The sequence below is a fragment of the Fistularia commersonii genome, chromosome 8 (genome assembly GCF_037954325.1).
Source record: "Fistularia commersonii isolate RoL2024-O1a breed Wild chromosome 8, RoL_Fcom_v1.0, whole genome shotgun sequence".
Lineage (NCBI taxonomy): Eukaryota > Metazoa > Chordata > Actinopteri > Syngnathiformes > Fistulariidae > Fistularia > Fistularia commersonii.
In genome coordinates, this window is record NC_141291.1 from 204,200 (window position 1) to 219,319 (window position 15,120).

The 15,120-nt window shown below is 57.7% G+C and overlaps 3 protein-coding genes across 5 annotated transcripts; 1 reads left to right on the forward strand and 2 right to left on the reverse strand.

Annotated features, from left to right (window-relative positions):
• Positions 1–601: 601 nt before the first annotated feature.
• Positions 602–5,663, reverse strand: LOC147231562 (neutral cholesterol ester hydrolase 1-like). The gene is made up of 5 exons (XM_086150453.1): positions 5,258–5,663; positions 3,288–3,510; positions 2,821–2,890; positions 2,553–2,724; positions 602–2,283 (listed from the first exon to the last, which is right to left on the reverse strand). Exons 1-5 carry the CDS (start codon positions 5,528–5,530, stop codon positions 1,663–1,665), a joined length of 1,359 nt encoding a protein of 452 aa, XP_086006579.1. The 5' UTR covers positions 5,531–5,663; the 3' UTR covers positions 602–1,662.
• An 820-nt stretch (positions 5,664–6,483) lies between these two features.
• Positions 6,484–8,978, forward strand: emc9 (ER membrane protein complex subunit 9). Its single transcript, XM_086150458.1, has 6 exons — positions 6,484–6,667; positions 6,843–7,045; positions 7,386–7,462; positions 7,549–7,618; positions 7,769–7,863; positions 8,207–8,978. Exons 2-6 carry the CDS (start codon positions 6,851–6,853, stop codon positions 8,385–8,387), a joined length of 618 nt encoding a protein of 205 aa, XP_086006584.1. The 5' UTR covers positions 6,484–6,667; positions 6,843–6,850; the 3' UTR covers positions 8,388–8,978.
• A 484-nt stretch (positions 8,979–9,462) lies between these two features.
• On the reverse strand, positions 9,463–14,564 carry irf9 (interferon regulatory factor 9). 3 transcript variants are annotated; one of them, XM_086150454.1, is made up of 10 exons: positions 14,474–14,564; positions 14,251–14,345; positions 13,240–13,362; positions 12,960–13,137; positions 12,079–12,209; positions 11,799–11,883; positions 11,535–11,594; positions 10,778–11,167; positions 10,437–10,555; positions 9,463–10,346 (listed from the first exon to the last, which is right to left on the reverse strand). In XM_086150454.1, exons 2-10 carry the CDS (start codon positions 14,305–14,307, stop codon positions 10,197–10,199), a joined length of 1,293 nt encoding a protein of 430 aa, XP_086006580.1. In that variant the 5' UTR covers positions 14,308–14,345; positions 14,474–14,564; the 3' UTR covers positions 9,463–10,196. The 3 variants fall into 3 exon arrangements, with proteins under 3 accessions (XP_086006580.1, XP_086006582.1, XP_086006581.1); XM_086150456.1 differs by lacking the exon at positions 14,251–14,345 and having other exon boundaries at positions 14,474–14,501; XM_086150455.1 differs by lacking the exon at positions 14,474–14,564 and having other exon boundaries at positions 14,251–14,451.
• Between the last annotated feature and the right edge of the window lie 556 nt (positions 14,565–15,120).

Genomic DNA, 15,120 nt, shown 5'->3' on the forward strand with positions numbered 1-15,120 from the left:
TTCTATTCATGTCTATGATACACACCTATGCACATTCATATGTCCAGCCATACGGTGTGTGTGTGTGTGTGTGTGTATATCCCTACAGCAGGGGCACATCTGGGGCTGGTATGAACTGAGAAGACAACCTTCTACGGACCACAAGTATATTAGATCTTTATTTAAACAGCAATAAAGGACCTCCTGCACCATCTGAGTCACGGGGCAGAAGAACATTCAGACGTCTAGCTCTGGAGCTCTGGAGCTCTGGAGCTCTGGAGCTCTGGAGCTCTGGAGCTCTGCAGCTCTGGAGCTCTGGAGCTCTGCAGCTCTGGAGCTCTGCAGCTCTGCAGCTCTGCAGCTCTGCAGCTCTGCAGCTCTGCAGCTCTGGAGCTCTGGAGCTCTGGAGCTCTGGAGCTCTGCAGCTCTGCAGCTCTGCAGCTCTGGAGTTCTGCAGCTCTGCAGCTCTGCAGCTCTGCAGCTCTGCAGCTCTGCAGCTCTGCAGCTCACCAGGAATGGAAACTGACTGGCCTGCGGACGCCCAGTCAAGTTGACACGTGCCAATCGCTCGTGACGCTGGGCGTCCGGGTCGTCGTGGGGACAAACAAGGAAGGTGGTGACCTTTCTCGAACCCCAGGGGTGGAGCCACCGAGGGAACTTTTGGTTTATTTTTCACCATATTTCTTACACTTTCTTTCCTTTGATTTGATTCCTGAATGACTTACTTGTACTTTATCTCCTTTAATCATCTTTGCCACAGGGGTTGGGACTACTTTGGAATGTGAACTATCTTTGGACTCGGACTATCTCTGGGCCGGGACTACCTTTGGAAGGTGGACTGTCTTTGGGTTGTGGACTACCTTTGGACTCGGACTATCTCTGGGCCGGGGCTACCTTTGGAACGTGAGCTATCTTTGGAGTTGGACTACAATCTGCCTAAAGTATTCAATAATCTAAACAATATTCTGCTTTCAAAAACAACCTGCTTGAAAATATCATTGGTTGTTTCCTACTCAAAAAGGGCAGCAGGTCCCTGGTTCACTTCCAGCGGTTGACGGGGGTCTTTATGTCAGGAATGTGCACATTCTTCCTGGGTTCTCTGCGGGTTCACCTGCTCGGGTTCCCTCCAGGTTCTCGATCTTTCTCCCGCGGTCCAAAAACAGTCTGCGGGTTCATTGAAGGTGTGGATGAGAGTCTCTCAAGGTTTGGAAGTCTCTGTGGGAGGTCAGGTGATTGACGGGTGACCGGTCCAGGTTAAGCCCCGCCTCTGGCCCAGGGAGCGCCGTGACAGTCTCTGCCCCCCTCAAACAGTGAATGGCTTCATTTGAAACCCAAAGGAAACATACCAAGGTGTCGTACTCACTGTACGTGCCGGAATACAGTGCTGGACGATGAAGATGATTCACGTCAAGGACATGCGGGCCGCTACGTCACGTGACGTAGCGGCCCGGCTCCCGGGGTCCCTGGGACGGGCTCGGACGCAAAAGCTTCACGGAAAATCACGGCTTCTAGACCTACCGCCGTCTCGGACCTTCCGCTCGTCGGGCTTCTGGTCGCGGGGCGGTCGTAGCTGCTCTGTGCCGGATTTGAGGTTCTGCGGGTCCAGTGATCGACTTGGCTCGAGAGTCCGGCGGGCGAGTTCTTCCGCGCCTTGGAAAGGGACTCCGGCAGGTTCTTCGGGGTCTACAGATTCCGGTCCAGCCAGCGAATGTAGTTGTCCATGCTCCTGCGGCCCACGTTGGACATCATGGGCAGGTAGGCGAACACCATGCAGCCGTGGAAACCGTCGTCATAGTGATCGCTGGTCACGGCCACGCCGGCGTCCTGAAGCCTCCTGGCGTACATCAGCCCGTCGTCGCGCAGGACGTCGAACTCGCAAGTCATCACGTACGCTTTGGGCGTCCTGCCCAGGACCTCCTGCTCGGCCAGCAGCGGCGCCGCCCTCACGTCCAGCAGGGCCGGCACCCGGCCCAGCAGACCCAGAGATCCCGTCTGCCGGACCAGCGGCCGGAAGTGCTTGCGGCGCTCCGGCGGCAGCAAGGAGGTCCAGTCCAGCTTGGAGCGCGTGGCGGCGCTGATGGCCTGCTGGTCCAGGGAGCTGTGGTTGTTGAGGAGCAGCAGCGGCTCCAGGGAGGGGTCGGCGCCCAGGTACTGCAGCCAGTACTGAGCCATGACGGGCCGGTACAGGATGGGCACGGCCTGGTTCTGCTGGTAGGACGGGGTGTGGAAGTCCAGGGCCTGCAGGACCGGGTAGATCAGGGCCTGGAGCTTGAACCTGGAGGCCAGACTCTCATCGGAGCTCAGCTGGGGGAAGAAGACATCAGTGCTGAATACTAGTCTGCGGCAGGAGAAGTTCTGGAGGATGGTCGCCTCACAGAGGGACGTGTTCACCAGGAACTTGCTTTTCAACCTTCTCATCACTTCCTGTTTACACCATTTAAGTCACTATCAGACGCTACATGCTAGCTTGCACAAGGGGGGTGTTAAGCTGAGCTTGCAGATGGGGCGCTGGGTTAGGAGTGGTGTGTGCATATGTGTGTGTGTGTGTGTGTGTGTGTGTGTGTGTGTGGTACCTCCTGAGCCACGGCGGCGGCCAGGTTTCCCCCGGCGCTGTCCCCGGACACACACAGCCGGTGCGGGTCGATGCCGTGGCGCTGGAGCACCTCGGCGGACAGGAAGGCCCGGGACGCCGCCAGGGCGTCGTGGTACTGCTCCGGGAACACGGCCTCCGGGGCCAGGCGGTAACTATGGCGACAGGACAGGGTTGCTGCTTCGGCCCGCTGACGACAGATGGCGTCCTCGTCGTGGAATAATTCGCGTCATTTAATCAGATCGACTCACTCCACGGACATGACCACGGCGTCCAGGTCCTCGGACATCTTTCGGCACAGGAGGTCGTAGGATCTCATCCCTGCGGAGGAGAACGCAAGGTTGAACCCGCAGCGAACCAGACACCCCCCGCTGGACGGCGCCTGACACTGCGGCTGGTCGTCACGCCCGCTCCCGGCGGTCCGGAGGTCAGAGGTCCTCTCGGATGAGGCCCCACGAGAACTCGAAGAAGCCGTTCTCAGAGGGAGCACGGAGCTGACCTCAGCTCAGAGCTTCAGAGCCTCAGAGCTCCGTTTTCTGATTCCGCTGCAGCACGCGTTCAGCCAAACCCGATCGGTGGGCGGGGGGGTGGAGGGGGGGGGGGGGGGTGCGAGCGGACACGGACTGATGATAGTGCTCGATGATAGTGCTCGATGATAGTGCTCGACGGTGCCTTCAGATAAATCCCATGTACCGTTTGTGTCTTGGGGAGAACTCACGTGCGCTGCCGAGGGCCCAGCCCCCGCCGTGGAAGTAGACCACGCCCCTCTTGGGCGTCCTCCCGCCTTTGGGCCTGAAGACGCGGGCCGGGACGCCGCCCAGCGTGGAGTCGAACACGTGCACGGACGGGCAGGAGCGGGCCTCCATCACCTCCACCCAGGACACCACCCGGTTGAGCAGGTGGACGCGGTGGCACATCCCCAGCGCGTGGGCAACGTCACTCTGGAAAGCAGCACAAGCAGCACAAGCGCCTCAGAAGGAATGGCTGCACAAGCTGGATCCGCAAAAACCCAAACATCACAAGACTTCTAAATATTTACTTCCCGGAGTAAAGTGTTTGTTATCTGTCATGACAACAGGGAGGTCGCGGTCTGAAACCGGTCTGAAGACACTTGACCTGATGGCTCTTGGCTTCATCTGCTGCTTCTCTGAGGGCGTCATGAGGTGAATTCCTGGGGATTGAGACTTCACAATAAGGCTCATGCAATGGGGATCCAGGCGTAGGGGGGTGGGGGTCCGTGGAATCTTCTTCGAAGTGGAGGAGGAGGTCTTGTACGCACCGACGAGCTCCGGGTCTCGCCTGAAGGTGAGGCGGTGAGCGCAGAAAGCTGTTCTGGGCCTCGCAGAGAAGGAGAACATGTCCGACCACATGGTTGCGAGCTTCAGGACCCGTTGGGGAGGCCGGACCTGCTAGCTTCTTCTCCACCCGCAGCATGGAGCAGCAGCCCCCCCCCCCCCGCATGCTGATTTGACGGCCCGATCGATAGGCAATAATCGATTTTAGCCACGATGTGCACCGAAACGTCAGGGGACACAGACGGAGGAGTTTGTCACGAGCAGTGCGGAGGGAAAACATCACCTGATGGGAAAACGAAAAGCCCAGGCGGGTTCGGGAACGGCTCTGTTTCCATGGTTACCGACACAAGGTGCTTACGGGTCGTCGGGACCGCCGCGTCCGCGGACGGCTGGGCATTTCTTCCGACCTCCGACTGGAAACCCTTTTAACAATGACCCTCTTCTCTGAGCTGCAGCCGGGGGGCAGAAGACCGGGGACAATCTGGAATCCACCTCCATGAATAGGCCTTCTTCTCCTCCACAGAAGGACCGAGCCTTCAGGCACACTTGTCATGGATCAGTGACAAGCAGCAGCGAGGACGTACACCAGAGTTCACTATAGTACAACGGAGTACACCAGAGTTCACTGCAGTACAATGGCGTACACTGCAGTACAACAGAATACAGTGCAGTACACCCATAGTACACTACAGTACACCAGAGTACACTGCAGTACAACAGAGTACACCAGAGTTCACTGCAGTACACCAGAGTACACCACAGTACACCAGAGTTCACTCCAGTACAACGGAGTACACTGCAGTACACCAGAGTACACTGCAGTACACCCATAGTACACTGCAGTACACTGCAATACACCCATTGTACACTGCAGTACACCCATAGTGCACTGCAGTACACCAGAGTACACTGCAGTGCAACAGAATACAGTGCAGTACACCCATAGTACACTGCAGTACAACGGAGTACACTGCAGTTCAACAGAATACAGTGCAGTACACCCATAGTACACTGCAGTACACCAGAGTCCAGTAAGAGTTTTGTGTTGCAGTGGTGCCTCTGGCTTACACGGGTGGAGGATGTGTCAGAACCTGTCAGGTCCATCTCCTGAGTCCCTGTCCTGGGCCAGTATTCCTCCATCCAGGTGGTTCAGTCAGGCTCCGCACTGCTCTTCTATAACTTCTTTGCTCAGATGATTTCTTCTTTTGTCGGATTTTCTTCTTAGAGTTATTTTTGTGTCATGTGATTTCCGCCCTGCCCAGTGACAGATGGCCGGTCGTTGTGTCTGGACGGTGTGTGAGCGGGCTAAGAATGTGTGTGTGAAGTCGCGCGGCGGGTCGTTGCGGTTCTCGCCGCCCCGCCGCCCCGCCGCCCCACCGCCTGTCAGCCTCACCACATGCACGAAGCTCCGGAAGAGCGCGTCCAGCAGCATCAGCTTCCACGGCTCGCTGACGCCGCTCGGCAGCGGCAGGTAGACGTAGTAGGCGGCCGCCGCCAGCAGCGCTCCGCCGACCACGCGGAGCCTCATCGCGGCGGACGGTGGCCGGTCGCACGGGGAAAGCCTCCCCGGTCTCCGGTCGGCGGCGGCGGCTCCGCCAGGGATCGACGAAACACCGAGGAATGACCCCGATTTCAAAACAAAAGCCGGGCTGGAGGTCGGCCGCATAGGCGGAGCGCCGACGGCGCGACTTACCGCCTCCGCGGTCTTATTTTGAAAAAACCCTTGCAGGAAGTGACGTAAGACTTGCGTAAGGTTGTCGCCGATGGGAAATGTAGTTTTCTAGACGGCGAGAGCGAACCGACGCAAAACAGCGGAGAGAAAAGCAGCCGCGGCCCCGAGTTGACGATACGCCGTATGCTCGTGTGTATTTAGAAAAACAATCCGCCCGAATTCAGGTGAAATATATATTTACGATCACACATTTCCGATTGTGGCCTGAACGCAAATCAGATGTTCCTTTAACGTGACGAGTATCCATACGTGACCGAGGGAAATTAAATGAAACTAAATTTAGATTGACTGATAACAGAAGATATCATTAAAATGTCACTTTTAAGGTCAAACGGGGAGCAGATTTAAAACACCTACAAGAGCGGATATCCGCCGAAGCCCTGAGCGCGTTCACGAGTCACGGATCGAAAACAAAAGCGCAAAAGTTTTGACCTGGCGCGATGCCACACTTGATCAGAGTCCTCTCACATCCCAGAAATCCGTGCGGTAACGGACACGCCTGCAGTCATCGGGTGCACGAACACACTTCCCGCAGGTGCCGCAGGTGCCGCATGTCCCGCAGGTGCCAGGATGTGCGGCTGCTGGCTTCCAGCACTGACCTTGTCAAAGACCTCCGGGGAGGATCCGGACGTGATCGGAACTCCGCACTTTTGGAAGACTTCTGCGGAAAATGACGTGAAGCGCTGTCAGGCTGTCCATTCCCCGCCGTGTCCCGCGCACATCGTGCCCCCCCCCCGCATCCTTGCAGTCCCGCACGGCAGCGCACGGAGCCCGGAGCGGGAGGGGCTACCGCACCACACGGCGGCGTAGCGGATGATTGGCATCCCCGTCCGCCAATCGTGTAAGAGCGTGTCAAACTCGTAGCCAATCAGGCGGCCGGATGTTCAGGGGTGAACCGGCAGTCGCCGTTCGGCTCGGTCGTCTCCTGTTAGCCGTTGGCTCTCAAGGTTTCCCTTCACGTTTCCACTCTGTATTCATTCCGAACACCCAAATGAACTGCTACATGTGATACGGTTGAATAACATTTTCGTGCTGCCGTCTCTGCTTTCTCCGGAAAATATCTCTTCGAAGGTAAGGCCGACTTCGGACCCGCTGGATGCTAGCTTGGATGCTAATGCAGAGATGACCCGAGCGTTTTTATACGCCGAGAGAAAATAGCGATTGTATGCTTTAGGGGAAACAAAGCTGTTGTCTGTGTAAAGCAAGAATGCCACGTTCTTGGGTCGTATCTTATCGTGTCCCCCAGAGTTCGTCATGGGGGAGGTGGAGCTCTCTTGCCGGGCGTACGTGAAGATGTACCTGCACGCCTGCCTGTTTCCGCGCTGCAGCGTGAACGGGCTGCTGCTGTCCTCCGGGCCGGCAGGGGGCGCTGTGTGTGTGACGGACTGCGTCCCGCTGCTTCACTCCCACCTGCCCCTGGCCCCCATCACCCAGCTGGCGCTCACGCAGGTGAGGGAGGACTACCGGGTGTTTACAACCAAACTCCAGGCTAAAGACGGCGTGTCTAGTGTCAGCGCAGCTGTTTGCTGCTGCTGAACGGTCGATGCTTCTTACCAGCCGACTGAAGTCCTGCTGGCCTTTCGGACATCTGGGATCCACTTAGCGGGATGAGATGAGACCTCTGCGAAACCCGCGGCGCTCAGACTAGCCCAGGAGCGTGCAGAGGTCTCCCCCCGAGGAAATTTCGAAGAAGCGACGCGAGCCCGAAGTGGCGGGCGGAAGGCCGAGTCGAACTCCTGGCTCCTTCCCCACCTGACGAGGGTGTCCTGCCGCTGTGTCTCTGTTGCAGGTGGATGTGTGGTGTTCTCAGACCCAGCAGAGGATCGTGGGATACTACCAAGCCAACGCTTGCGTGTCAGACAGCAGGTGAGTCCGCAGGCAGCCGCCCCCCTGCGGAGGGCATCGTTTTTCTCGTTTAACGGAGGCTCTTTCTTTACTCTCCCTCTCGACAGCCCGACGCCCTGCGCGCTGAAGATCGCCGACAAGATCGCGGAGCAGTTCGACAGCGCCGTTCTGCTAATGGTGGGTCGGCAGGGGTTTGAACGGTCCCGTCTTGGGACGAGCCGCTGACCTCTGGACCCGCTCCCCCGTGGGTCTGGATGCGGTCTCTTCCCGCTGTGTTCTTGAGTTCAGTGTGCATTGTGGTTGAAGTCATTGTGTCCTCCTGCACAGCTGGACGGCACCAAGATGTCTCCGGACTACCGAGTTCCTCCCATAGTGATGTATGAGCGCAAAGATTCAAGATGGACGCTCAAAGACAAACACACGTAAGCGGCGTCCGCGGGCCGTCAGCCACGTTTGTAAACCGTCCGCATGGCACCTGCAGCCATCTTTCCTGGTCTCCGGCACCTTCCCCTCTGCTTTCCGGAGCTTTTCGACGTCTCGTTAGCGCGTCGTTGATGAGCTAGTTTGGCTAGAAGTGTCATAAACCATAGAAGCGTGTGGAGCAACAGCATGGAGCAGCTGTGTGTCGACCACTTCAAATTAGTTTGGGGCCTTAGAGATTGCTTTCCCCTCTTTAATCCTTCTGTAGTTTCCACTTAGGTTTCTCCACCAACTTCCCGTCTGTGTGTTCGAGCAGGAAGACTGACCTTCTCTGTGCTTCCTCAGGATCCTGCTGCGGCAGTGGGAGGAGACCAGGGCCATAGCCAGCCAGATGCTGGAGTCGGGCGAACACGCGCTACTGGTGGATTTTGACAGCCACCTGGATGACATCACCAAAGACTGGACCAATCAGAAACTGAACGCCAAAATAGCCGAGCTCATCTCACCGGCGAACGGGAACATCTAGTCACGAGGAGGCAGCAGTTTGTCCTAGAACCTGGAGATCTTTAACGTTCTGACCCGACTCCCCCGCCACCCGTGACCCCGCCCCCCGAATGACAGTGTAGGACTTTCAATGTGTTTTTTTTTTGTTTTTTTTTGATTGAACAAGGACATATCACGAAACGGTGACCCCGTCCCCGCGGCCCCAAACACCCCGGACCCGGCAGGGGGCCGGCCCGGCCCGGCCCAGCCCAGCCCAGCCCTTCCCTGCCACAAACCTCCTTAGGAAAGCGGCTGCACCGATGACAACGGGCGTGTTTACACCGCTGCTTTGGTGCAGCATAGCCGGCCTGCAGAAAACAGGGAAAGCATGCAAAGGCACCTCCACTGGCATTTACCGTAACACACTAGTAAGTATCCCAGTTATAGAAGGGTAGGATTTGACCGGGTTGAAGTCCAGAGGCGTGCACTCGACTCACCGTCGTACAAGTTAAAGCCAGGACGTTAAAGTTGGAATGAAAACGCTACGTAGATTTGAAGCCGCCACCGGTGGTTGTCATGAAGCGGGAGCCTTGGAGCTCGTACCCTTGTGGCAGATTAAACCCATTACTAGTCACTCTTGGAGTTTGTAGTCGTACGGACGCCGCCGACGCTGCGCGTGGGTTTTCCTTTCGTGTCGAACCGCAAAAGGTGCCTGTCAGCTTCGAAACATCTGAGTTCCAGCAAAACAAAGAACGATGAGCTTCAGCGGACACGGTTGACCGCAGGGTTCGCACACACACACATACATACACACACACACACACACAGACACACACACGGCCGTCCTCAGCTACGAGTGAAAAAATGGCGGTCGTGTTTGCAGGTCTTGTCTTGGACGGTGGAGGTTGTCTGTGGTGATCCCCAGACGGATTATGGGATGGTCGCCGAGCCGTTCCCCACCCGGCGCCCGTCCCGCTCCGTTTGCTTTCCCGATCGTTGTGTAGAACCGCATTTGAGCTGGTCGTCGCCTCGGAGACGCCAAACCAAAACATCAGCCCGAGGATGAACCCTGGAGGCGTGCACGCCTCCCTGTGGTACCATTAAAGAGCAACGACTCGTGAACTTCTGTGAACTTTATTGGCCGACAGGACGGGGCCGAACAGACGTTTCCTCTCCGCCAGCAGGTTCTGGACTCCACGAGCTCCTGGAGAGCATCTAGACTCAGATGAAAGTATCGCTGGAGGAGGAACTCACACTTGGGATTGTCACGTATAAATATAGGAAAACAACAGCGAGTGCAGAGAAGCAGACCTGGAAGAAGAAGCTCAGACAAAGGAGTTGTGGTGTTCTGGTTAATGCTTAAGTGTTCCGGTTCCACCAGAGGACAGAACCAGCGTGGAAGGAGAGCGCCGAGAAGAACCCGACAATTTCCAAGACAGCGGCGACATCAGTGTTCATCAAGATAACGGACGCGCTGTATTTTTCTGAGAAGAAAAACACGGAGCACATTTGTGTGACGGGAACACGGAGATCACGTGACCCCGGCGAGATGCGCCGCACAGCGGCGTTCCCTCCGCCAAAGGCGCCGGGGCTGAAGATCAGCAGAAACGCGATAAACAAAAGAGAAGATCGGTCCACAGCAGAAGAACCACTGAAAGGTGCTGGAGAGTTTGAGTCAAAGTGCCACCGCCCATGTTCCTCCACGTGGGACGTGAGGTTCCTCAACCTGACTCTGGGATCCGTGTTCCCAAAGCAAAGTCACTAAATGCCAGGGTTTGTCCGGACCTCCACCCGGGGCCTCGGGACCAACCTGGCGTCCCGCTGAGGAAAACGCGCGCGGTGGACGCGGCGCTCAAGGGAGGGCGTCCGGCATCGGCACGGCGACCAGGTTGAGGGTGATCTCGCCCAGCGGGGACTGGCTGGCCAGGGACTGCAGAAAGACGATGGGGTTCATCAAGGCCTGGGCGCTCTGGACCTGCTGCTCCGCCCACGGCAGGGTGATCTGAGCGGGGAAGAAGATGCGGATCTTCAGATCTCCGGACGGCAGAAGGAGGCGGAAGGGCGGCCTCCTCAGAACGTGGAGGACACTTACGTGCACGATGATGAATTTAGTGGACGGGTTATCGGTGGAGTTCAGCTCTTCTCCGAAGCACAACGTGAAGCTGCACTGAGGAGGCTCTCCTCTGCCCCCCTGGAGGAAGGTCTCCAGCTCTGGAGGACAAACAAACACAAGGGCTTTTAGCAAAAGGAGCTTCGAACATCTGGCTCCTCCACAGCCGCTTAGCGGGGGTCGGTTACTAAAGATCTCAGACCTTCACGGTCTTCTGACCCGAGAAAAACCTTGGATTCCCAGACGGAGTCCCAGTACTCGTGTTTCAGAAGGCGGGTGAGAAGAAGCGCCGAGGTGGCGCTTCAGGAGGAAGGGATGCTCACGCTGCTTGAAGGCTTGCTTGTCGAAGAGCAGCACCGGTTCCGCCTGCCTCTCCATCTTGTGCGGGCCCTGCTGGGTGGCGTGCGGCCCGGACCAGAAGACCCGCCCGCGGCAGGACCTCCTCCCGTAGATGCCCCGGGGCTGCGAGGTCAGCAGAACCCCCTTCTCCATGAAGCCCAGCAGGCCGCGCAGCGCCTTCAGATCCGTGCAGGAGGCCAGCGAGGGGGGGGGCTCGGGCAAGGCCACGCACGGGAAGCGAGCGCTGAGCGGGGTCGGCGTGGGTGGCGTGGGGGAGGAGGACAAGTAGGAGATGCGGATGCTGGAGCAGTCCACCCGACGGCTGAGGACCTCCGTCCCGAGGTAGTGGACCAGCACGTGGAAGGACTCCTCATCTGAGCGTCAGAAGACACGACAAAGCCGTCACTCGTTCGTTCCCTCGTCCGCTCGTTCCCGCTTCGTCCGACGACGGCGCGGACGCCGGGTAGGGGGCGGAGCTTAGCCCGGGCCGCCCCCCGCCGTAACGGCGTTCAGACAAAGACCGAGGACCAGAGAAAGACCAGAAGGTGCGGGGGTGTGACCGGAGCTCCGTCTGAACGGACAGGAGTCCAGGCTTGGCCTGGTTCCTCCACCTTCTCGGAGGACTCCTCTGGTCTTCCAGTGATCCATAACAACATGCATCCGTTGATTATGCGAGCTTCGCCTCCACCCAGTCCCTCCCCTCCATCTCCCTTCACCGCTTCCAGCTGGAAAGCATCTCACCTTTGGAGATAGAAGGAACTGTCTCCTTGATCTTCATGTCCAGCCTGAGTTCATCATTGGCTGTGGGGAAGAGAGAGGTGGAGATGAACCTTCAAGAATACATCGAGTTAGAAGATACAAAGAGCGGCCGGCGCTGCTTAGCGGCCCGAAGCTGCACGGAAGAGGAGGTCCTCCGTCAGCGGCGCTCCAGGAGGAACATCAGAGCGCCCGGCTGACCTCCAGACAGGAGTGTTCCACAGCCGCAAGTTCGGGCGGCGGACTCACGCTCTCTGGGCTCGGGAACCTGGAGCAGAACCGTCTCCTCCATCTGGACGGGCTCTTCGCTCTGCAGCAGAAGCTCTTCTTCAGCCTGGAAACCAGAGGGTGGTGGTTTGTGATGAGACCAGGGCGAAGCCACCGGAGAAGAAGGCAGGGGCTCCTCCCTCCTCTTTGTGGAGCCGTGGTCCACAGCCAGGAGAAGGGCCGGGAGGGAGGTTCACTAACGTGACCACCTGGGCCCAAAGGGCTGGGACATCTCCAGAGGTCCCGGCGGCGCTGGGCTCACCTGCTCAGACGCCTCCTCTGTCTTGATCTTCTTGACCTCGGCGTTCTCCACCTCCAGATCCACCGAGCTGCTCCGCCTCTTGGACCTCCGGACCACCCTCTCCCTGAGTTTCTTCTGTGGCATCACCACGCCTGGAGGAAACAGGAGGACATCAGGCAGAGGCAGGGACTCCCCCTACACTCACACACACGCACACACACATGCACACGCACGCAGAGGCACACAGACACACATGCATACACACACACACACACACACACACAAACACACCCTTGGACTTTGGTCTTCTCCCTCGTATCTCCAGCTGAACAGCAATTATCCATTATCTGACCATATCACACTAGGTCAAAGAACACAAGTGCTACAGCTGGCTGTGTGTATGTGTGTGTGTGTGTGTGTGTGTGAGTGTAGAGCCGTGGCAAATGGTGTCTCCAAACATGTTTTCTCCTGCTGGTCCAGAGTCCTGAGCTCTTCCTGTCTCCTTCAGCCTGGACGGTTTTACTGAGGCTGCCCGGCGGCCATGTTGGCGCTCAAAGAGCTGCTGTTCACTGCGTTCGAGACGCTCAACCGCTGAGCCTCATCCACTGCCTGGACCCTGCAGGGTCTCCACTCAACCCTGCAGGGTCTCCACTCAACCCTGCCAGAGGAACCTGAAGTCCAAACAATGGAGACTCCACAGGAAGGAACCCTGTGGGAATCCAACCAGGGACCTCAACCATTTCCTTTGGGGTAAATAAAGTTGTTCTTATTCTTATTGAACTACCAGCATCCTGCTGATTGTATCTGGACCCAACAGGAGATGCTGTGACCCCCCTCACACACACACACACACACACACACACACACACACACAGATGGGCTGAAGGGGTGTGATGTCTCACCCTGCTGGTCCAAGGGGACCAGGCGGTAGACCTTGTAGGGCTCGGAGATGTCCAGCTGAGCTCGCTCCACCACCTCGGAGAACTCGGGGCTCTTGTTGAGGGCGCAGCGGAGGCGGGTCTTCCAGACCGCCGGGTTGTTGCTGTCCTCGCTGGTCTTCCCCTTGAACTCCGCCCAAGCCTGGGGGGTCAGAGGAAGGCGGGATGAAGGCGAGATGAGGGCGAGTGAAGCCCCGCGCACTGGGACGGTAAGCTCCGCCCCCTGTCGCCCCACCAGGGTCACCTTAAAGATGGCGGCGTCCTCCTCCTTGCGGAAGTCCTGCTTGCCGGCGTGTTTCCAGGGGATGCGGAACATGGTCCGGGCGTCGTCGTCCCACACCAGCCCGGGGTATTTACCGCTGTTCACCTGCAGGGGGCAGAGCGCACACATCAGCACACCTGCCCTCCCAGGGCATCTCCACGGCAACACCACCAGGAACAACCAGCACCTGGAAGACCAACATGGACCTTATGATGGGCTGTTCACACACACACACACACACACACACACACATTGGGGAGGTTCTCGGTCCTCCAGGTCACGGAGAATTCTTGTCCAAACCAACTGGACTTGAGTTTCTTCACTTGAGGACGTTTGATAACAATAATAATCATTTATCCTTCATTAATCTCCGTGGGGAAACTGGATCTCCATGATGAAGCCGTGGATGAACCAGGAGCAGGAGGCAGCAGGAGAGCGTCCGGGGCTTCGGCCTGTCGCTCAGCAACACTTGGACTCACGAGGAGGAGCCGGGATCCAACCGGGAATGTTGGTTTCCAGAAACGACGGCTCGACCTCCTGCGGCCCCAAGCTGAGGTCAGCTGAGGTCAGCTGAGGTCAGCTGAGGTCAGACGGGGTCAGACGAGTCAGTTTAGCCAGTCCTCATCCCAGAAGCTTCAGGCTGACGAAGCCTTCAGATGACGCTGAAACGTCCTCAAGTCCAGGTGACCAGACGAGAAGATTTGGGCAACACGCACACGCGCCGTCCTTGCGCGATATCCCCACCGTCCTTCGCCCTCTGCTGGTGCGTAAACACGCAGCAGGGCAGTAAACGAGCAGCTTCCTGTGACCGGAAGTGGGGGGGGGGGGGGGGCGGTGAAGTTTGGCAGGAAGTCAAGTTCACGAGCGACGGCGCAACGTCACCGCGAGTTTCTCCCGGTTGTCCCTCGGTTGTCCCCCGGTTGTCCGTGTGTCGCGACGACCGAATCCAGCTGTGACAACGCGCGCGCAAATATACACAAAACACGCACGCACCTGCTCGACGATCCACGCACGTAACCTGCGTGTGGTGCGCATCCTGACGGCCGCCATGACCCTCCGAGAACCTCCGAGAACCTCCGAAAAGAACCCTGAGACACAGGACAGGCTGTTAGTCAGAGGACGACAACAACAACAACAACAACAACAACAACAACAACAACAACACAACACCCCCTGCCCAGCGCTGAAGATGGCCGCGGACTTAAGTTTCATTTACCGTCCTCCTCCGTTTCTCCTCTGGTTTCCCTCCGGTTCTCGGTTGTCGGAGCTCCTCCCCGATCAGCACCCCCCCCCCCCCCGGCGCTTCCTTTCCCAGAAATCACGTGGTTTAACTGAATGCGCCGGTGGCCGCCAGGGGGCGCCAGATCACCGCCCCCTGCGGGACGTGCGTGTGTGTCCAACACACACGTTGGACTTTTCAAAGCGTGAGGAGGTCACGGTCAGGGATGTTGAGGAGTAGGTGCTGCAAGATGTTTGATAAATGATCAAAATATTTGGACCTGCGGAGGCCAGAGACTCGTCACCGTGACCGGACACTGAGCTTCTCGCTTTCCCTTCCCTCCTCCAGTGTGTGTGTGTGTGTGTGTGCGTGTGCGTGTGCGTGTGCGTGTGTGTGTGTGTGTGTGTGTGCCATCCCCATGTCTGGCCAAGCAAACATCACCCATAGACAGGACCGGCAGCTGAGCTGACATGAAGTACCTCTGCTGGGAAAGTACTCCAGAGGTATTTGAGTACTTACTACTCACTAGCACGTCTGTGGAGGTTCTCCGTCCTCCAGGGTGAATTATTGTCCACATCTTCTTGCTCCTGACTTGAATTTCTTCACTTAAAGACGGTTCAGCCCTCATCCCAGAGGCTTCTTCA